Below are 22,282 nucleotides of genomic sequence, written 5' to 3'. Positions count from 1 at the left end.
ACCAAACATGCCTTCAACCAGTTTGTGAAATATACTCTAGAAAAGTCATCATTACCAACTAAGCGTCTGAAACTGAAAACTTAGCGTAATGCAACGTTGTCAAATTTACTTTTTCCCTAACTTAGGGAAATCCTTGAGCCAGCGATTTGACTGGCGATAAAATATTACAATGCGAATTCGAAATGGGTGTGTTTTATGCAAATAAATGTAGTATACTTTTTTGTTTCGAAATCACTTAATTATAATCTCCAAACAACAGTGGTGGAACGGTACTTATAAGAAATTTATGACATGAAAGACTTAGATTATATCTAATAACTAACGACTTCAACATATTATGTAAAAAACAATAGAATGCTAACTGCCTGAGAGCCATAGACGTGAATACCTTGTATCTCACAGACACTTTAAAAATGCATATTGGTTTTTGGAGCATTCATTAAGCACCATATAATGAACCAAGGTTAAAGAAGTAAATATATAATTATCTTAATACATCAAATAATTCGTCAGATGTTAATTTGAAGCGTGCAAAGCGACGCGAAAAACAAACTGCTTGAACATAACGATTTTCTACCACAAACTGCAACGTCAAACAAAGAGAAATTCCCGTACCAGCTGGCGCCTCGCACCTATCACACAAATATACCTTGACACACATTCCTTACCCTGACCCCTTAATTATTGATTATGAAAACGGGTAGCGAAAACCTTCGAATGTGAAAAAGAAAAATGGGAGCTTGCAACTGCAAGCCCTGCTGGAAGAGGAAGAAAAAGGAATATTCCGGGGGCTCCATATTGGACAGGGTTATTAGCCAGAGCTCTAACCAGGACCAGTGTTTATTGTACAGATTGGCCAATTATAAAAAAGGTAAGCGACAAAGTTGTGGCGACATTTCGCGACCACGGTGTTTTAGGAGGCGAACTTATAGACGCATACAACGTGGGCGGTCAGCCGGAGTGCGAAAAACTCATCAAGGAACAGTTCGGACAACTTATGTACCACGAAGGCAAAGCTCAAATTATCAACAGATCGGAGTATTTGAGGTGGAAGTTTAGGGACCACGAACAGGTAAAGTGTATCACAAAGTATGTCTTGAGTTTTGATGGACCCTCCCCCAAAAAGTAATTACGAGCTTCATCCCCATTATTAAAGTTTCTTACATGTGAACAATTTTTCGATATGTCATGTTCAAAGTGTACAAAAATTGAAACTCAAGAATATTGTTTGCTATTGTGAATCCAGATATAAGGAATTCTTAAATTCATATGCTCTCGGAAAACAATATGTCTGTGATAGTTTAGCTGAACAGATGGGGCCTACGGTCGTACGACGCAATGTAACTAATAATATATCTGGTGGCATCTGGAAAAAAGCAGTACAGAACATTGAAAAAAATGGAGTTTACATTTGCATACAAAATAACATGCAGTCCATTGTAAATAATCTTAATGACGACTCTGAGAGTGAAACAGAATTAAGTTTTGAATAAAAACGTAATTATTTAGGTAATTATTGATCAATTAAATGAAAACATTGACTTGACTGATGAAACACTAGATAAAATAGATTAAAGAAAAAAAGTTGCAGGTACAGGACAAAGTGGAAGACGGCAGATTGAAATGCCAGTCTTTTAATAAAGTAACATAACAATAAAATAATCGAGATAAGAATGATTACTCCAGAAAATTGATAGTCATGCATTGCAGAGCTATGGAGCTTATCAAAATATTTATATTAAAAACGATGGCTATATTCACCAGCTCAAAGGAAACAGATATCTTAAAGGATGAACGAAGAACGGTAGTAAATAAACTGAAGTGAAACGAACATTACTGCACTAATTGCACACTACAAGCAACAGGTGAAACAGGCATAGATATATTGTACCATTTGTGTAATAGCATCTGGCATACTGTGGCCAGATGAGCGGACTAGGCGCTCATCCACAAAAAAGGATCTTTCTTTTTATAATCAACGCTTAGCAGATGACACTGCATTACGGGCATCGTTTGAAGAGGGTCTTCTGAGATTTCTCAATAAAGTAAGAAACCTAAACTAAGTTATGATCCTGGACACAAAAAAATAACATCAGATCGGAAGTCCGTAAAATAGATCATTTCGATGTTGTGAATCAATACTAATTACTAACTTAAGCTTAACAGAGGAATGCGAAAGATCACCAAAAAGTTTTAACATATGCATCAGGGTCTTGGACGATAAGGCACTATGAGAGGAAAAAGATTGACGCCCCTGAGATGTTCTGTTGCCGTAAAATGCTGGATATTAAGATGAAGGTGTCTGTAAGGAGCTTCGTATTTGTCAGAGATTATCAGCAGTCATCCTGCACAGAATCCCATAATTCAGGGTGACAGACTATTTCTGGAGGCTCAAGACAACAAAGAAACTTGGGAAAGTGAGTCCGTCGCAGAATTGACCACTATATTGTCAGTAGGGTATCAAGACTGAAGAGTATAATAAACATAATATAATATTTAATCTATATACTTTTAAAACACCTTACAATCGTCCCTGTTGTTCTGACCTATAAGACCCACTCGTCTACCCACCTACTTTAAACATTAGTGTGATGAAGTTGATTTATAACCTGTCAACAATCTTATTATTAATTTGGAACTACTTAACATAAAATAATAATAATAATAATAATAATAATAATAATAATAGCAATAATAATAATAATAATAATAATTTTTAAATTAAATGCAACAGTTCTACTACATTAAAAGTTCAAATCTTTGATAATACCCTGTATACATTTCCGCTAGGTTGTTATATATTTACGAATTTAGGGTCTTACCGAATTTTATATGGGTTTAAGTAGTCACGGACTTTCTTAAATTTTTCTTTGTTTCACCTACTTAACGATTCTAATTCAATCCAACATAGGTTATATTACCGATCGAAGCATCGTTAAGCAGATACGATCCGTTGGGCAAGTGGACCGATCACGAAGCGTGCTGGCAGATGCAGTACAGAGGATCCCTCGGTGAAAGTCTGCTTCACGTTCTCATCATATGCGACACCAAGATACACACCAGATTGGCCAGAACCCTGATCAAGTGTTTCCCTAAACTAGCGCTAGATGTCGTCGAAGGTGAAGAGTATTTGGGTGCCAGTGCTCTGCATCTGGCTATAGCTTACAACAACAACGAACTGGTGCAAGACTTGGTCGAGGCGGGTGCCAACGTGAATCAAAGGGCGATAGGTAAGCAAAACGTTCTCGTTCGTTTCATCGGTAATCGAAATTCGTACGTATCGAAGGCAGTTTCTTCCTGCCGAGGGATCAGCAGAAAATGAAGCCCGCAAAACATACCGACTACGAAGGTCTGGCGTACCTGGGGGAATACCCGCTGGCTTGGGCCGCGTGCTGCGCAAATGAAAGCGTTTACAACTTGTTGTTGGACAACGGCGCGCATCCCGATTTGCAAGATAACTTCGGCAACATGATTTTGCATATGGTCGTGGTGTGTGACAAGCTGGTGCGCGCAACGACGTTAGATGATTGCTGGTCAATATAGAATGTTTCAGGATATGTTCGGCTACGCCCTGAGGCATCCAAAATTGCCGGCTAGCAACGGTATAGTGAACAGAGCTGGACTAACTCCTCTAACTCTGGCGTGTAAATTAGGTAGGTGAATCAATTTGTACAATAGGCCACATAGAACCAAGGAGGCTATAAGGATGACGCAGCGGTGTTTTATTTCTCATTCTTGTAAACCGTTGCAAGCACAGAAGCAGATGTGTCATGAACTTAGCTTTGATTTCTAAAGAAACTCACTTTGACAACAGCAATTAAACTATGTGATGGATACAGCTGAAACTTTAGGACCAGACTAGGAGTTTTGGTTAGTTTTGTTAGTCGTTTAGTTAGTTAGAGTTCTACTAATTGACAAAAAGTAAAGGGCTTATTAATTGGTACGTTTCGTTATAATTAATCTCAAATATTCACCAGTTTTTCTTTCATCACTCCTTAAACAATAATTGATCAAAGGTCATTCTCACTTTTGTCCGTCAGGTCGAGCGGAAGTTTTCCGGGAAATGCTGGAACTCTCGGCCAAAGAATTTTGGAGGTACAGTAACATAACTTGCTCGGCGTACACTCTAAACGCGTTGGACACTTTATTACCGGACGGACGTACCAATTGGAATTCGGCGTTGTTCATAATCCTGAATGGCACGAAAGAGGAGCATCTGGACATGCTTGACGGAGGCATCATACAGAGACTGCTCGAAGAAAAGTGGAAGGCGTTCGCGCGGAACCAGTTCCTCAAACGCCTGGGGATTTTGTCGATACACTTGTTATGTCTGTCTTTGGCAGTTTACTTGAGGCCTGACGACCCCGACGAGCCGCTCCTGGAGTGGTCCGACGATCCAACTGTGATTTGCAGGTTAACAATTTCTGCTGCCTAGTGTTCCCCCTTGAATTTTAGTATTTTGAGATGTTGCGCGCAAACAACCAAAAATTACTCTTGTTCAACAACTTGTGAGTGTGGTGACTAATATTTGAGGCTTTTTTGTTGCATAAGAGATCATTTCATTCGTTTTATTTAGAGTTTATAGGAAATACTCTAAAAACAGGTACGACGGTAGGTTAAAACCATACAGGTTTTTTTGTTTATGAAGGGTGGGATAAATTAATGACGTTCAATAGCAACATAGAATCCTTTCTCCCTGTTTCATTTCTATGCCTCGATTTCAAAAATACTTGTTTTTGGTTCCAGATAAAATCTCCCCGGGGAGTAAAACTCTTCCATTTTTTCAAGAGTAGATACACTGAATATTGATGTTTTTTAGATACGCCGCCGAATCTGGAACCTTACTGGGCGTGCTGAGCTATTTAATCGTCCAACAAGGTGACGAAATCAGAAACCAAGGCTTTTGGACGTTTTTGAAACAACAAGTAACTATGTTTTCCGACAGTAATGTCATCGACGAAGCTTTGATGATATTTTTTCAGTCAAACTCACCGCCCAAGTTGATATTTCTATTGTCGAATCTCATGATACTCGCTTGCATCCCTTGCCGGCTTTCCGGCGACAGAAATACAGAAGAAACAATTCTTTTGTTTGCCGTACCCGGATCTTGGTTCCTTTTGATGTTTTTCGCTGGGTAAGATATATAGATATATAAGATATATTATTGACAGAATGATTCACAACTCACTCGAACTTAAGTTACCCCTTATGCGCAGATGCCCAAGCTCGATGATCTATTAGAAGTATATGGAGAATTTACGACCATAGGAGACTATTAACTTGTTACAGCAGTGTTGCCAGATCTACTCGAGCACACAGCAGCTTCATTTTTTAAAATGAATGCCCTGTATATTATCACATTTTTAGATTCTATGAAAATCTATAATAATTTCTATGCAACGTTCTTAACCTATTTTGGAGTTAAGTTATTTTTTAGAGAATGACAATAATTATCTACATTTTTTCATTTTGAATACAAATCTGAATTTTTGTTTACTGCTTGTTGCTGCTGTGTCATGTTATGTCATAAGATTATATTTTATATTTTTTGTAATTATATTTCTAAGTATAACGCCCCTTCGTTTTATTGGGGCAAAAAAAAAACAATTATAAGATATATACATATTTTAAACCGTTTTGGAGTTATAAGCTGAAAAAACAAAAAAATTGCATTATGTTAAGAAGTTTATGGTCGGTGCAATAAGATTACAGCAACAACATATAAGCAAGTAAATATTGTAATCTTCTATAAACGTTGTTATATCCTCACGCGTCAGTAAACAGTGCTATATTGCACTTGTGTGCAACAGAAGGAACTCACACTTTTGGGTAACAGAAACCCCTATTTTGTTGGTTATGTTAATAAGTCGTTGTTTGGATATGAATTCCACCACATGAAAATAAATAATAAATTGTTTGATATATACCATCTAATTCAATTATCCAATCTATCACCATAGTTTATATTAAAACGAATCTTTTTATTACTGTCGCAATAAAATACAGAGCTTGAAATTAGTGCTTAATTTACATTTATAAATTTGCATAAATTTGGAAACACCCTGTATGGGACTCAAATCTCATGTCATAATATGGCGACGGTTGCCTCTGGGTCAGTACTTCAGGCGGAAATTTTCGCTTTATTGATGGCGGCCAGAGAGGTGCTTCGGCTCAACTACGGAAGCAGGAGAGTCTTCTTCTGCTCGGATAGTCGGGCTGCACTCATGGCGCTGAAGTCAGTGCGTACGCGCTCCTTGTTGATAAAGGAGTGCAAAGGGGTACTGAGGAGAGAAAGGTCACGTTGGTCTGGGTCCCGGGTCACACCGGTATCCGGGGCAATGAGGCAGCGGACGCCTTAGCCAGGGAGGACTCCTCGCATAGGCATATAGGGCCAGAGCCCCGCTTGGGGATCGCCCCGTGTGTGAGGCGGGGAGCTCTCGAAGCCTGGGCGAGAGACCGCGGGGGGCTGGAGAGTTGCTCCGGGAATGAGGCAGGCGAGGCTTATGATGGATGGGCCCGCCCTTCCTCGGACCAGGGAGCTGCTTAGACTGACCAGAAAGGAGTGTAGAGCACTAACAGGGGCCTACACAGGACATTGCAGGCTTAAGAGGCATCTTTGCTTGCTAGGCATTGGAGACGACCCGGAGTGTAGGTGGTGCATGGAAGGGGAGGAGACCCCGTATCATCTGCTCACCGAGTGCCCTGCCTTGACATGGGCAAGATTGGGAGTCTTCGGAACGGCCCTGATCGATCCGGACTCAGTGCACGGTATTGGGCTAAAGGAGTTGCTGACCTATAGAAGGGGCTGCATTCTGGACGCCCTCTAGAGCGGCCTGGGGGCACAACGGGCCCATCTGGTGGCCTAAGTCCTTGGACGCCCGCGAGGGCGCCCCCCTTTAATACCAACACCAATACCAATGGCGACGGTTGAAAGATGATAATTATTTTCATGATAACATAACATAACATAAAATAATGTTTATCTCCAAAACAAGAGAGCTAACATACAGAGCAACATAAGTTTCAGAATTGTATCATAGAATCTGAAAATGTGAGCATCAAAGATTTTAAAAACATTACATTGTTCTATGATACGTGCAAGCAGACGACAATAACAATCTTGTTTGCAAAAATATATTCTCGATTTGAAGATACTTTACGTAATGCAGTAAGTAAACAAGTAGAAGTTATAAAAAAAACAACGCATTGATATCGGTTACCTTAAAGAAAAATTACTTGAATTAATATCAATAAGGATGTAACAAAACAATCCAAATACACTTCACCATCCTCAAAACAATAACCAAACATATAGCGACAAATCTAAAACCCTAACAAGACAAAAATTATCGGCAAAGATTTCGATATGCGAAAAAAACACAAAACATTTATTAATTTCGAGGTAATTTACAGATCTCCTTTAACACCTTTCCAGAATTTTTATAATAAATTGTGCTTATTTTTGAAAGACTTCCATAGGGTAGACTGTAGGCACATCGTCTATGGACACCTAAACGTAGATACGCCACTGGACAGAAATCAAAGCAAGTTACTAGTGAATGTGTTTAGAGAATATGACATGAATTCTAGAATATTCGTCTCGACCCATATAATTGAGACTTTTAAAACTTGCATTGGTATTTTTTACACAGACTTATCTCATTCGATAATGGATTGGGACGGTATTTTACGAATTTGTGAACATTTTATTTAATCTATGACTTCACGTTCCCGTTGGCATACTATCAAAAAGACCAAACAAGCAAACGGGACAGACAAGGCTTTAATAACTACCGTCTTGTGGCACCACAAAATCATTTTGGCAAGATTTTCGAACATTGATTTAATACACGGTTTACCAAATACCTTTAAAAAATATAACCACTGAATTAACCATTTGAAATGGTTTAAACAATAAAGTACACATTTTAGGGCTATTTCTTGACGTCACGAAATTTTTATTATTATTATTATTTGACTTGCTTATTTATTTCCATTCCATTCCAATATACCATTAAGAAAAACAAGTTGGAGTATGGTTCGAATAGACGTGGCAAAGCAGCAAAATTCCATATATTTTAAAAATAGAGAATATTATATTATACATATACATTTTAAATGTCCGTGTTTACGAAGAAGTTGGTATACAACTTCCTCAGCAATATACATATTTTCTAGTGCAGTACGCCTAACCGGTCCGTTCGTCACCATGATCTACAGCATGATCACGGGGGACATGCTCACCTTCGGCATCATTTACACCATATTCCTGTTCGGTTTTTCCCAGTCGTTTTTCTTCTTATACAAGGGCTACCCGGGCGTAAACGGAACCATGTACCACAGCTACTCGTCCACTTGGATGGCACTCTTTCAGATCACTTTGGGAAATTATGACGTAACTGGAGACTAGCTCTCATACTTACAGTGTTTGAAATTTATTAAATTTTAGTACTCTGAACTAGCGAAAACGACCTATCCGGGGGCCGCAAAGTCCGTGTTTGGGTTGTTTATGGTATTCGTGCCCATTTTGCTTCTCAACATGTTAATCGCGATGATGGGCAACACTTACGCCCACGTGACGGAACAAAGCGAGAAAGAGTGGGTAAAACAGTGGGCGAAAATTGTCATATCGCTCGAGAGAGCGATACCGCAGCAGGACGCTCACAACTACCTGCAAGAGTACAGCATTTCCTTGGGCCCGGCAGAAGACCACACCACCGAACAGAGAGGCGTCATGGTCATCAAATCCAAGAGCAAAACCAAAGCAAAGCAGAGAAAGGGGGCGGTAGCCAATTGGAAGGTAACAATCATCTTAACTGCCAGGCTGGTGTCTCATAATTATTTCGGCAGAGGGTGGGAAAAGTGACCATTACCGCTTTGAAAAAGAAGGGCATGACCGGCGAAGAGATGAGATGCATGATGTGGGGTCGGGAGTCGATAAATACCCCGATTAAAATCAAAGGGTATTCCAATTTTTGCCACGCCGCTATGTGGGCCACAAACCTCTTAAAATGTAGAAAAAGTAAAAGAAGCTATTCCTTATAAAAAAATTTGCATGTAGGAGGAGCAAGTTTTCCAAGTAGAAAATATATTAGGCTAAAGGGGACGAAAATACCCATTTTTTTGCTGAAATCGATATTAAGAAATTATGCAAAAAGAAATTCAATGGCGCATTTGGGGATATTCTTCCAACTTTTCTTTAGTGTTGTTTTTTATTCTTAAACTTGTTATAATTCAAATAACACACACAAATTATTACAGACAAGTTATGTTTGTGAAAATTTTGTCCGATATTCTTTGTTGTTTCCTGCTTCCTTTCTCCTCGTTGGGCTACCTCGGAAATTAAACCAATTATGTATTAGTATCGATTTCAATTCACCATTTTAGAAAGAGATTCGTAACTACGCCACTATTTAAATGTTTTGATAGTTTTAAACAAACATTTACGATAAAAAAGGTGGAACTTTAATTTGTAAAATACTAGTCAAGCAGAAATATTAATAACAATCAAAGTAATTGTTTTTAATTGAAAAGTTATAAGTTATAATATGCACAACATTCAGATATTTTTTATCAAATTAAATATACATTTCGTTGGAAACAATTACACCAATATGTAATATTCCAAATATTCTTGTTTCACCAAATGAATGACAGAAAACTAACGACTTACAAGAATGATCGACTAACCTACTCGAAAGTCATTTATAAGTTTTGACCAGTTATGAAATACCAACCTTTTTGACACACTTAATAACGACTAACGACAAACACGTCAAACTTAGGCGTCATATAGCTATTAGATAATATAATTGACCTACCACACCTACTAACCTGCACTTTGCGTTATATTTTTTAAAACAGAGATTTCTAGACATATTTCGAGACTGATGTAAAAATGCCGCATCCCAACTTATTCACGGTCTGTCAGCGGCCATGTTGGTTGTTGAATGTAGTTGGTTACAAGCGATATTTTAAATCTCGCGCATGCGCATGTTGAATGTTTTTTCTCAAAAAAAAATTGATACTTGCTTTTATAAGTTTCTATATCTCTACTAGCCCAACTACGGTAAAATTTGACGCATCGATCATATGATTCGAACATTTTGGGATTCTTCATAGCCTACTTGACCATGATAATATAAAATGAGGAGATATTTGACGTTTCATATTTTTTGAAAAATTCACAATTTTAAGGGGGTTTTGAGCCTATAGGGCGTCGTAACGTTTTGGTTAATTCCTTGTATTTTAGACCTGCCAAAGATCCGTTATCGAATCCCCAAGGGCCGGACTTGGCGGTCGGTTTTGGGGACGCCCTGACAGCTGCTCTAGACGTAATGGCGTTTACTCACGAGCTGGATATAAACGCGCAGGGGTTAAATTTGGCGAAAAATCCCGCGGCGCCTACTGTTACCCAAACTAAACCAAATAATCACGTAATCAAGTCGCTTAAAGAAAATCTCCGCCGTTAACGTATATCGTTTTAGGTCTTATCAGACGCTGTTGTTGTAAACAATCAAATTAACACGGCTTTGAACGTTCAGAACGCGTCAGGTATTGCATTTTGTCGATCTTTACTACTTTATAATTTTATATATATTCATTTGAAATCGTAAAACCCATTAGATACTACACTAGATACTACATAATGTAAATTAAAAAATGAAACTATAAAACTAAGCAGTTTCGATTGGTGTAGAGGACGACAAATTCAAAAAAAAGTTCTTAGAAATAGGGACAGCAAAAACAGATCGAGACAGATATGGACTTGCTTCTATGGTCAGAGCTGAGAAAAGAAAATACAAGAAATAAGTATAAACGATCTAAAAATTAACTAAAACTTACTTCTTTATTTGGATTAAAATATATTTTGATTTGTTTTGGTCTCGATATGGTTAAGCATGAATTTGTCTAGACTTGGCTCTGGGGCTAACATATCCCCGAGTATATTCTTTTTACTTTACTTTTTAGAAATCTCAATGCTGGGCACTTTAAATCAACTAACCGCGTCTCAGGGGATTAAAGATACCCAGAATGAGAAAACCAGCTTCCCAAAACTAAACGCGGAACCCATACCGAGCTTGGTGAGCTTAAACGCCGAACAAAACCAATCACGGCCTTAGAAACGTTTCTAGATTGTTACGTCATCAGATCCGCTGCGAGAGCTCGTTTTGCACTCGAACGACACGAACGCCAAGCCCGAAGTACTGAGGGCGTACGCCCTGGCCGCTGCCAACTTACCGCAGAGCAACGACGAAATACCATGCCAGACGAAGGCCACTCAGAGCGTGAAAAGCCTGGCGGGAATATTTGCTGGCACGGAAAATTTCGTCAGAAAGGTGGAGGAGAACATTAAGAAGAAATATTCGACGTTAATACCCAGCGATAATGAAGACGTCACAGGTATCAGCTATACGCAATTACCCATACCGCACTAACTTACGAAGTACAACACTTCCATCACTATTATACCACTTAAACAAGCACTTAATGCAATACCACTTAAACCATAATATCTACTGATTCACTACTGTCAAGACCTGTTCCTCCTTATACAAGGTCTTATTTTAATGATATCATATAATCTAATTAGCCAATTTGGAGACCCTAATTCGTTCAGATCGGAAAAAAGTTGTATTTTAATTAATTAACAAAAATCCAAGATGGTTAATCTTATTAGAGTTTAATCTTATTATTTTGACCGCGCCATTTATGTTCTAAAGGGTGAATGATGAAATAAGTAAAGTTAAAACAGAGACGAGCCGTATACCACTGGCATAAACAAATAAAACTCTTTGTGAATCAGAGTTCATTTGGGATTATCAAGACGTATTTTGATCGAAATTTCATGCAATATGTCACTAATCCAGAATGAACTGGAAGTTTTAGAAATTAGAGCGGAGAAATTCTCGACTAAACGTTTTTGAGCCGATTAGTGATTTTGTTAAAACCAAGAACCTTTCGGGGTGCTGATAAAAGTAGCTGCCCTGACACTTGCTGCTTTTGACGAAGAGACTATGTTCTTGTTCCCTTTTTTCTTATGCAGAGTTGTCCGATTATACGTAATTTCCCAAAATTACGGTAACTAGTATATTATGCAACAAGTGCGGTAAACGGCATTTGACTCGCGGGTTTATTTGACACTAGCGAAGCGAATTTTTAATAAACGAGTGAGTTAAAAAGTTTACCGAACGTGTTGCGTACTATACTTTTTCTACGACCATTAGTTTTTGCGTACATTTTCGCAAAACACGAATACATTCACTGACATGACTGTCAGAATTGACAAACGTCAAAATTCAAAGCGTGGGGAATACCTCCGAAAACATCCGATCGCTCCTAAACCCTTGCGGTAAAATCCCGGAAATGTCCGAAGTGGCTCGGATTAGTGGGAAACGGAACTGACGTGATAAAGTGACGCTTTCCGCACGCTAGATCGGTGCGTAATTACGTATTTTACAGACGAGAATAGAAAAAGGAAATTTGCGTCGCATTACGATACACTTATAACAATTTCAGACGTTTTGCTGGGGAAAATATCGAGGATGAAACGGGCGAAATCGGCTCAACTACGAAACAGTTCGGCTAAATCGGGAGCGTGGGAAAAACGGAGATTGATCGTGTCTTCTGAGTCGAGCTCGATGGAAAGTCCGCAGGCGGAAAGGAAGGAAAATCCGAACGACGACAACGACAAGTTGGACTACGCCGACGAAAGGATGAAGTCAGTCAAAGAGCAGTTAAAGTCCGATTCCGCCCACGTGAGGCCTATAAACATCGATATGGCTTTGAGCAATGACCAACAAATTTTGTAAGTACCAAAAATAAAGTATAAAATGTTATTTTGTTTAAGTAACGCTAAATTAATACCGCGATTTACACTTTAAACAAATTGGTTTGAGCAAAGTTGTTAGTAGTACTTGTGACTAACTTCTGCATCCCCGTGGGAAATTTTATATCTCAAGGACTTTTACTTCGTTCAGTTTCACCACTCATCGCGAGATGGCACCACAACAGTTTAAAAATGCGAATGAATTTGGGTCGTTTTGGATAATGACTTTCATATAAATTGAATTACGACCCAGACCAAACATAATTCAATAAAAACCTTAGGTAACATGTTTTCACATTTTCGGCATCTTCACACACCAAACTTCTTCTCGTTCCTTCTCCTGACGGTGGTTGGATATTATTACGGCTATCCTAATCTTGTCAACAGCTGCTCCGAATGATGTCATTTGAAACCATTCCCTAAAGTTTTTGAGCCAAGAGGTTCTTCTTCACCCTTGACTCTTTCTGCCCTTCCATAATGTTCTGTAGCATCGCATATATAGGTCCTCTGATCACGTGGCCAAGGTATTCCAACTTTCTTCTTTTTAGAGAGTTAATTCTTTCCTCCTGTTTCTGGGTTCTCTGTAGCAGTTCCAAATTGGAAACCCCGTCAGTCCATGAGATTTTCAACATTCACCGATAACACTATCTTTTTTCAGTGTTCATGCTTCTGACCCGTAAAGTAATATTGAAAAAAACGTGCAAATAATCATTACAATTTGGTTAGTTAGTACTGTGTATGAAGGTGACCGGCACATTTTACTACGGTTTTACCTGCATCAGTGTTAGTTGTTTGTGGAAAATGGCACAGGAACAATATCTAAAGATCCATATAATTTTATCGGAATTATTGTTATTAAATGCAACGCAGACAATTTTAATGGGATCTATTGCAGAAATTGAACATTCAAATTCCGTTGTGTCTTCAAAACAATTCTAAATAAAGCTATATTTCAGGTTTTTCTTAATTTTTCCTGTACACCCAAAGCTACATCATCATCATTTGCATTTCACATATTAAGCATTAAAGCCTGTTACGGTACGCATCTTTCAGCGGCCTGAGCATGTATAATTTAATATCATATGCTATGTGCTCATACTGTCTACATGTTGTTTCTATCTTTTCGTTTAATGTATGTTAAAGTTCTTTCCTATTGTTTTCATTTCTTGTCTTGTACAACTTTTGAGTCTGGTTTCTGCTTTCTTCTTTTTTTTACGGTTGTCCATACCTCACTTCCTTGTGATCGTTTCACATATATGGGCAAATGTATTCAAGGCCAATGGAACACAACGGCTCAAATATTTTTACTAAAACCGTCTAACGACGTCATAAAGTACGTCTATCATTTGACGGTCACTAACGTAGAAATTGACACTTAACTTACATAAAAGACACCCAAATGATAACTAAATGAAACATCGGGATAAGTAAAGATGTGTTGTGAACTCAAAAAAATGCTACTTGAGATTTGTGGTTTATAGAGTCATATATAGGATTTCGAGCATAAGCTATTTTCGAGGAGTTATTGAACCGTTGACCACAAATCGGTTTTCGAATTTATTGTCCTCGACCCGGCAGGAGTGATTATATATTTTGTAGGTCTGTGACCGTATCGGACACGATGAAAATTCAAGGTCAAGGAGAAGGAGCGCCGACGCAGTCGTCAAATCCGAAACGCCGCAAAGAGAAAAACAAAAAGAGATCGAAAACGGCAAGGAAGAATAGGTATTTCGCAAAATGGAGCGACGAATACAATTTCCACCTTCCGCTGTTTACAGAGTTGCCCCGAGTCATCAGAACCGGCCTTGCCGCTCGGCGATGGAGGACCAAGCGGATGAAATACCAAGCTCGCCAGACCCCCTAGAACCGTGGAGCACAAAAAACATCTCGAACATGAACAAGATTTTAGCTTGGGAACGGGAGGAGAGTCTCTGAAGACCAAGTTCAAAAAATCATAAAAACGTAATCGTTTATTGTTGACCCAAAGTATTTTTGTTTCAGATCGAATGAAATAAACACCGTTAAAATGCAGACGTCGATTTTGTTACCACCGAACCGCAGTTAGAGAAAATTCACACCTTTTTTCTAGAAAATTTATTATGAAAATATTTTTTAATCTCCTTATAACAATCCTAAAACGCTTGTAACTTATATCACATTTCAATATTCTATAAAATACTCTGCTTGGTCTTGCCATACGATGTGGCCAATGACAAAAAACTATTTAAGTTAAAAAATGAAAATTCGCAACACAATACACACAAACACATACAAAAACCGCGTTTAATGCTAATTGGCTCAGACCATAAACCGCATATCACGCAAAATTTATTGTCATTTTGGATTAAATAAATACCTTTTACTTTCAGTTCTGAAATTGCACTTCTATCTACAGAGGTTCGACGTTTTCTTTGTTGCTATTCCTACGAACCGGTACCTATAACAATTAAACGTATAATTTCTAACCAATAATTGCTGCTTTGGTTAGTTTGTTTTTTATGAATGTTTTTATGTTTTATTTTATGGTGGCGCTGCTGACAATAAACAAACGTGGAAGGAAGTATTAGATGTGTTACCTTTGAACCTTTGGCATTTGTTGTGATGAGATACACGAATTTTGTTTTCAAAGTGAACGTTTAACGCTGGATCCGTAAATAAGATACTTTCGGCACGCCCGGTATAAATACAATCGATTTAAGTGAAGTTCGTGCGTCTAAGACCTTACCATTGCTGGGACTTTCCTTCCGGATGCTACGCTTTTAACGTCCACAAGTTTTCGGTTTTGATTCCCTGCCGCTTGCGCCGCCACTGTTGGCTGTCTGGGCGCATAATACGGCGAGTTCAAAATATTTTGTCTCACTTTGCCCAGGGTCAATTTGATTTTCGACTCTTTTCCCAGCGAATGGCTACGTTTCAAAGTTGCACCTGTCAAAATATTTTTAACCCTGTCAATCTACGCCTGTTTGGTGCATATAAAGGTTGCTTTTCCCTGACATCAAATGAACTGATTGACTAAACGATAGTGTACCTCAAAGTATCGTAAGTTAGCGATTAGTGGAAGTCTCGAACTAACCAAAACTAACCAAAACGAGAAAATGGTGCAACATCCAAGTTAATCGGTGAAATAGAGAGGACTGAGCATTCTCTGTAGTAGCTGTTTGGCTGAATGGTTAATATGATTTGATTAATCTACTTAATAATAAGAAATTGGGAAGATATTTTAAATTTCATATTTTTGAATAATTCACTATTTTAGTTTTGGGACAATACATACCTCAGTAAATAGGAAACTACCTAATTGTTATATTATTCAAAAACCTTCAAGAGACCGTCCCTAATAATCTGTCCCTTAATACCTACCAATAGACTAGAACTGTATAGTAGGCCGCACAGACTAATCTTGATATGCAGCAGACTCTAAATTTGTTTATACAGTTCAAGAGAGAATTTATTGATTCTTCCATATATTCAGTTCCATTAAAGTAGGGCAGATTTTATTTCAAAAATCGCTGGTTCTTTGGTCTTACTCTTTCATCTAAAAGACTTTCCAGACCGGAGTCGCCAGTTACATATGAAATGGACTTTTCATATTCATGTGAGGAATCCGTTTTTGCACATTCTTGAAAACTGTACATTCATTTGTAACATTTAAAAAGAGAATATTTATAATAATGTAACATCAAATCACAGAGAAGTAAGAAGTTAGACGCACAACAGACTTGCCCACACACAATATACTTTGAGACAAACTATACGGAAAACGCCCAAGTAACTCGCGGTAGTGTTTAACGAACTTAGAGTGATTACAGTCCAAGTAGAAAAAATTTTTTTTTTAACTAAATCTAGCGTGAGAAAAAAAAATGGGTCACCTTGTTTAGGCAAATCGGATGTCGAGTTTCTTCTGAAGAGTTTTGACTCGGATTTGGCAGCAGATCGATTGGCAACTAACCTTGGTAACCCCACAGAGCCAGTCTTGGGCCTCCCAACTTCTAAAGGACTGTCCTTCAAATTGGACCTGGAAACACAAGGAATACGTTTGAGCTACGACGATGGCCTTTCAGATCGACGCAGGCGCATACTTTGCAGGCTTCGGTCTCGAGATGGTGGGAGAAACGGTGCCATCCTTTGGGAACTTAAACTGACCGTCGGCGGTGGGGGTAGAGGAGGCCATCGGTTTCATTTTCGGCTCCTTGAAAATCGAATTCAAGTAAGTTTGTTATTTTTAATAGGCGGGTGATTAATCCCCTACTTGTAACGGAGTACTCGTTCTGCTAGACCTTGGGACGTTTTCTTTTTTAGGTCTCGTTGAACGAGTTAAATTGCCGGTGTTAATCTTGGTCATGTCTTCTACAGGTATTATCGCTCTGAGCGGACCCTTTCTAACAGATCCGCTAAGGGATACCTTGGTTTTTTTCAAACCGGTAACGGGCATTTTTGCCTCGTAACCATTCCTGGCTGAGGACTCTTTCTTGTTTGACGAGGTTACCTTGCATAAAAAACATTCGTATAGTTAGATGTCGCCTCAGGGCTACAGCGGGGCCAAGTGAAAACTTTCCATTTTTGAGTGCCAAATTATGAAAATAAAATGTTAAAACTGGTATATGTGTTTTATTGATTAAAATATCAGTAATTGCGTATATCCCACTGTTGCAAAATCCAGAAGTAATATACTATGGTAATATTTAATGCAACACAGAGATAAAAGTTATATCCCACTGTATCACTAGGAATATTTGATAGCACATTGGACTAAAGCACCTATCACGGTGTTCCTGGAAGAAAATAAGTTCTTTAATGGTCAGTAATTTTAATAAAAATGAAGGCGAGAAAGTAACATGTAAATATATATAAACTATAACATAAAAATGGTAAAGCAAACGAAATATAAAATATTTTACAAGACAAAAGAATGTTTTAAATTTATACAGCATGCAATATATCAAATATAAAAAATGAGCTAATTATCTTATGACATTAAATGAAGAACCTAGGACAACTAATTCAAAAGATTCGGACTGAATAGGACACTAGGCTAATTAAAATTCCTATTTTTATTATTCATAAGTTAGTTGTTAACACTGTTGGTTACTGGTTACGTTTTTGTTGAAAATTAAAAAAAAAATGTTTACTAGATTATCTGAGAAAAATGTCAATTTAGGTGCTATAAGGAACATTCGCGTAAATTGACTATTTATGTTTAACACCGCAACAGTGAGACAAGTAATATTTTCCTGAATAACTATTTATTTGCAATGATTTATGAAAAGGTGGAAAAAATAAAATATTTAAAAGAGCGAGATCAAGGGAACAGCCTATACATACTTAAAATTTTAATTCTTCTCTTTGCATTCCATATTTTTTGTCTGTCATTACAAATATGTTCCTACCTTAAGGGGCTCGCAGTGAAGCTTGACATTATTTTTCAAAATTCGCGTGTCCGACAGCTTCCTTCCTTTGAAATGCAATATTTTTTATATTTTTACATATTTTCCACAAAAAAAGACCTCAAAGCACTTAATGATTTTCCACCGCCCTGTATGTTGTAATTGACTTAAAATTATTAACAAAAATGATTAAAAATTCTCAAATTTCATTAACTTATAAAAAAAGTGGGGTTATTTAATAAAGAGATCCCTTTCTTGTAAGATATACCACCCATTAGTATATATACCTACCTTTGGATCAGATCCAGCTGATTTCACTGAGCGCGACTGGACCGACTGTCCATTTTCAACCGTGGTATGTTGGACCCGACGATCATCACCAGAAGACCGCCCAGAATCTTCTGAACTGCAATTCTGCCCCGACACAAATATGCCACTGTTTACCACTAAATTCATTTTTACCTTATTCTGAGAAGGGCACAAAATAGCCGATAGCATATCGATCATATGCTGTCCCTCTTGTTTCTGAGATGTGGACAAGTTTGCGTCCTCTTGAATTATATTTGATAAATTCATAAGAATTTTCATCGCACTTTCGGCGCTCGTTTGAGTAGGCCGATTTTGACCCGTGTCGTTGGAAACGCCGTGCGTTGGCGAATTATCATCGCAACTATTTTTCGAAATTCGACTTATACTGGCGCTGCAAGGACATTGAAAATATATACTTTGTTCAAAAACAATGCGGAAGAATGTTTTATAATGCATAATTGTTTGAATAAAAGTCCATAAGCAAATACCTTGTTTCTAAAGGCACGTTTCCGTCGTTCTTGTTACTGTTGATTTTTGGTACATCTTCCACTTGTAGGAGGTGCGCCTCCAGCTCGACGGCTCTAGAAACTGTTTCCTCATTGTATTTTTCCTTGCCTTCGCATTCGGAAGAATTACTCGAGTCTCCTGAACTATCTGGCCAATCCGGTTGAGATATAGAATCCAAAAAGTCTCTACCTGATTGGTCTAAAAATACAAACGGCACTGCTAAGATTGATGTTTCCAGCAATAACATATAGCATTTACCTTCAAAAACTGCATCATCGCCAAGCTTGTTCAGATCGCAAAACACAGAGTCCTCCTATCATAACCATAGCACACAATTTTTTTTAATTAATATTACGAAATTTAAAATGATTTTAATACTTGCTTGGTTTCCACCTTCCGTCTCTAACTCGGCTAGCACCTTCTCCTCAAATGTTACTGGAAGAGATTGGATTCTTTTTCTGACATTTTCTATGCTAGTACTAAACTTTCCTTTGTTAGTCTGCCATGTAAAAGATGGAGAGGCCAGATTTGTCATGACTTCTGAACCTTCAAAACCTTGATTGAAGATATCAGTTTTGAACATTTCGAATATTAAATTAGGATCCTACAATTTAAAATGTCATCCGGATGTTGTTACAAATATTCTAATTAATTACCTGCTGTAAAGAATTTGCCAATGGAGGGATAATTGAAACCTCCTCTGATGTCCATGAATTGCATGATAGAATTGCAGACCTTCCGGAAAAACCACTTAGCAGTGGCTGCTTTACTGAATTTGGATATAAGAAGCCGGTATTGAAACAACTCGAACTATAGGGGCTTGAATTATCTGTTTCCAAGCCAAATGCAAATTGTTCATTGTGCTTTAAGGATTGGTCCAGATCAAAAGTTAAATTTGGAGTCTTTAAAACTAAAATAAAATAAATAAAGTAATCTTTATTGCATGAACAATAATCACAACCACAAAATAAAATATCACCTAAACAAGTAAAAAAGGCTCAAAAATTCCACAGATCACTAGTGAGTACATAATATATCAAATACAAAATTCTTCAGAGGATTTTGAAATATATGTTTACTATTTAAAAAAACTCTAATGGCATCTAAACCATAGCTGGTATTATATTATCAAGTATTTTTGAGGCAGCAGAAAGAATGCTTATTGATCTCCGTGCACCAAGGCAAAATACTAAACTCTTTATAATTTTTGATACATGAGAGTGTTTTATTCATTATTAGGTAACTAGAAATCATATATTACCTTTGGTAGTTTCGTTTATGTTCCGTTTTGATTCTTCTAAAGTATTCTTTATGTCAAAGATATTGACTGGATCCAAATCAATTTCGCTAATGTTCAGAATCCCAAGAGAGTCTCTTGCACTGACGTTTGCAGCTTCAAAAGCATCCCTTACACTGATATGAAATCGCCCTCCTAAGGATTCCCTGGAGAATATATCACTTGGTAAAATTCCTAGAGATTCTCGCGGCATTAAATCACTTGTATTTAGATCCAATGGCGATAACGATCTTCTACCTAAATAATTTTCTGGAAAACAGCTCCAAGCTATACAATTAAACACTTACCCTTAAATGGTGACTTCAAAGCTTTCAAAGGAGACAATGGCAATTTGAACGGAGAAGCACTGTTTTCTTTAAATGCTGTCCTATTTTTATGAGGTTCATTTTTCAAATATGTTTCATTTGGGCTAACGTTATAATTTTCATTTGAAGAATTTAAAACTATTAGCTGTGGACATGATGATTTCGTACTTTTCACTTGTTCTTCCATATTGAATTAAATCAAGACACACAGTTATATTCCTTTAAAAAGATGATATATAAAAAGCCGACAATTGTGGACTATATTTTTGTGAACTGCATACAAAAAAAATTGTTGAAAAACGCCGACAGTCTAAACCACTTGAAAATTAAACTGGATTCACAATCTTGCATACCTAAATTATAAACTCAATTCAGCTAGAGCAAAACTTGAAAAACTCTTAAACAATTTTGTAACTTAAACTTTTTTTAAAATTTGAATTGCATAAACGGACTATAAATACACAGCACAATCATAAAATACTTCTTCTTTTTCAATTTATGAAACGATGGTAAAGACTACAATAATCATTCGCTTATTAGCGGCACCTGTTAAGCCAGAAAATATGTCTCTGTGTAGTTAATTCTATTTTTGGTACACATTCTGTCTTTGGGTGGAGAGTGGCTGTGTCTTTTTCTTCTTAGTTCAAAGTTCAAGGTTATAAATATACTATTATAAAATTGTTCTGTTGGACTTGGCCAATTGACATAAGAAGAAATGTAATTGCAATTTAATGCACACACGTACCAGACAATCACCAATCTTTGGTATTTCAGAGAATATCTGTGAAGTAAAGGAATTTTTCAACCACAGATGACATATTTAAATCTGAGGCAATTATTTATCAGCGATTCTCGAGAATTTATGTATTATATGTTATCAGTTTAGACAGCAATAATGAAGACTGGTGCAGTAATCTTTTTTAACTTACTGTTTTTGAGCTCTTATAGTTGTAGTGATCAAAAAATTGTTAGAGCCCGCCTGGAGGTAGGTTCGGGTAATACAAAGTTTTAATTTTATGAATCTAATTTTTAAAGAGCTGTCCGGGATGTTCTCTAAACAGGCTCCAAGATGTCAAGCAATTCGTATACGAAGATATTCCAAAGTATGCAAATGTTGAATGGAAGAAAATATCAGGAGCACCTCCAGAATTGATATTTTTAAACGAGGCTGATGAGATTGTGGAGAAACATTTGCTCGGAAGGCTTACCAGAGAAGAATGTAATCAACTGCTACAAAGTAGAGGCTTTAATATCAAAAAGGACACTAAAGAGTTATGAGATGTACATCTTTACAATTAAACTGTTATTAAAAATTGGTTTTTGTCTACTGGAATATTTTGTCTAAATTAAAAAAAAAATAACTTGCTTTAAATTATATATTACTAAATAGAAGGGTCTTTTTACATTAAAACATTTTGGAAATGATCTAACATTGGAAACAGATTAAATACAATAAGATGTTCATACCTATATAAGGAGTAATAATATTTTTTGTATCAAATGATTAATAAACTGTAGGAATGTTGAGGTTCAATAAAAAACTATTTGGGTGTTTTAGTTTTAAGGGAGAAAACTATTACAAAGAATGCATGTAATTATATTTTAAATTATTTTCAATATGTTAGAAAACAATTTTATAGATTCTGAGCAA

At 37.2% G+C, this 22,282-nt stretch overlaps 2 protein-coding genes across 3 annotated transcripts; one reads left to right on the top strand and one right to left on the bottom strand.

Annotated features, from left to right (window-relative positions):
* Positions 1 to 707: 707 nt before the first annotated feature.
* LOC132704064 (uncharacterized) lies at positions 708 to 14,842 on the top strand. 2 transcript variants are annotated; one of them, XM_060673731.1, is made up of 18 exons: positions 708 to 871; positions 933 to 1,072; positions 2,912 to 3,230; positions 3,287 to 3,504; positions 3,554 to 3,653; positions 4,041 to 4,413; positions 4,820 to 4,925; positions 4,983 to 5,134; positions 8,179 to 8,395; positions 8,450 to 8,800; positions 8,851 to 8,963; positions 10,253 to 10,436; positions 10,488 to 10,554; positions 10,972 to 11,084; positions 11,136 to 11,403; positions 12,520 to 12,808; positions 14,429 to 14,554; positions 14,608 to 14,842. In XM_060673731.1, exons 1-18 carry the CDS (start codon positions 733 to 735, stop codon positions 14,762 to 14,764), a joined length of 3,432 nt encoding a protein of 1,143 aa, XP_060529714.1. In that variant the 5' UTR covers positions 708 to 732; the 3' UTR covers positions 14,765 to 14,842. The 2 variants fall into 2 exon arrangements, with proteins under 2 accessions (XP_060529714.1, XP_060529713.1); XM_060673730.1 differs by having other exon boundaries at positions 918 to 1,072.
* Positions 14,843 to 14,952: 110 nt separating this feature from the next.
* LOC132703268 (uncharacterized) lies at positions 14,953 to 21,113 on the bottom strand. The gene is made up of 13 exons (XM_060672418.1): positions 20,614 to 21,113; positions 20,291 to 20,563; positions 19,686 to 19,939; positions 19,412 to 19,633; positions 19,288 to 19,342; positions 19,011 to 19,227; positions 18,676 to 18,913; positions 18,505 to 18,627; positions 17,079 to 17,315; positions 16,909 to 17,018; positions 16,699 to 16,844; positions 15,555 to 15,754; positions 14,953 to 15,266 (listed from the first exon to the last, which is right to left on the bottom strand). Exons 1-13 carry the CDS (start codon positions 20,816 to 20,818, stop codon positions 15,219 to 15,221), a joined length of 2,328 nt encoding a protein of 775 aa, XP_060528401.1. The 5' UTR covers positions 20,819 to 21,113; the 3' UTR covers positions 14,953 to 15,218.
* Between the last annotated feature and the right edge of the window lie 1,169 nt (positions 21,114 to 22,282).

The sequence above is a fragment of the Cylas formicarius genome, unplaced genomic scaffold, assembly GCF_029955315.1.
Source record: "Cylas formicarius isolate icCylForm1 unplaced genomic scaffold, icCylForm1.1 PGA_scaffold_6__28_contigs__length_40554024, whole genome shotgun sequence".
Taxonomy (NCBI): Eukaryota; Metazoa; Arthropoda; class Insecta; order Coleoptera; family Brentidae; genus Cylas; species Cylas formicarius.
The sequence above is the reverse complement of the archived record's forward strand: the minus strand, read 5'-3'. Positions and strand labels throughout refer to the sequence as shown.

Excerpts from the sequence above, each read along its gene's own strand:
- LOC132704064 (XM_060673730.1), top strand. The coding sequence starts at position 733 with ATGGGAGCTTGCAACTGCAAGCCCTGCTGGAAGAGGAAGAAAAAGGAA. Across the intron at positions 5,135-8,178 it reads CTTTTGATGTTTTTCGCTGG|TGCAGTACGCCTAACCGGTC; the intron begins GTAAGATATATA and ends CATATTTTCTAG. Across the intron at positions 10,437-10,487 it reads AAACTAAACCAAATAATCAC|GTCTTATCAGACGCTGTTGT; the intron begins GTAATCAAGTCG and ends ATATCGTTTTAG.
- LOC132703268 (XM_060672418.1), bottom strand. The coding sequence starts at position 20,818 with ATGGAAGAACAAGTGAAAAGTACGAAATCATCATGTCCACAGCTAATA. Across the intron at positions 19,228-19,287 it reads CGATGATGCAGTTTTTGAAG|ACCAATCAGGTAGAGACTTT; the intron begins GTAAATGCTATA and ends TTGTATTTTTAG. Across the intron at positions 18,914-19,010 it reads AACGTGCCTTTAGAAACAAG|CGCCAGTATAAGTCGAATTT; the intron begins GTATTTGCTTAT and ends ATGTCCTTGCAG.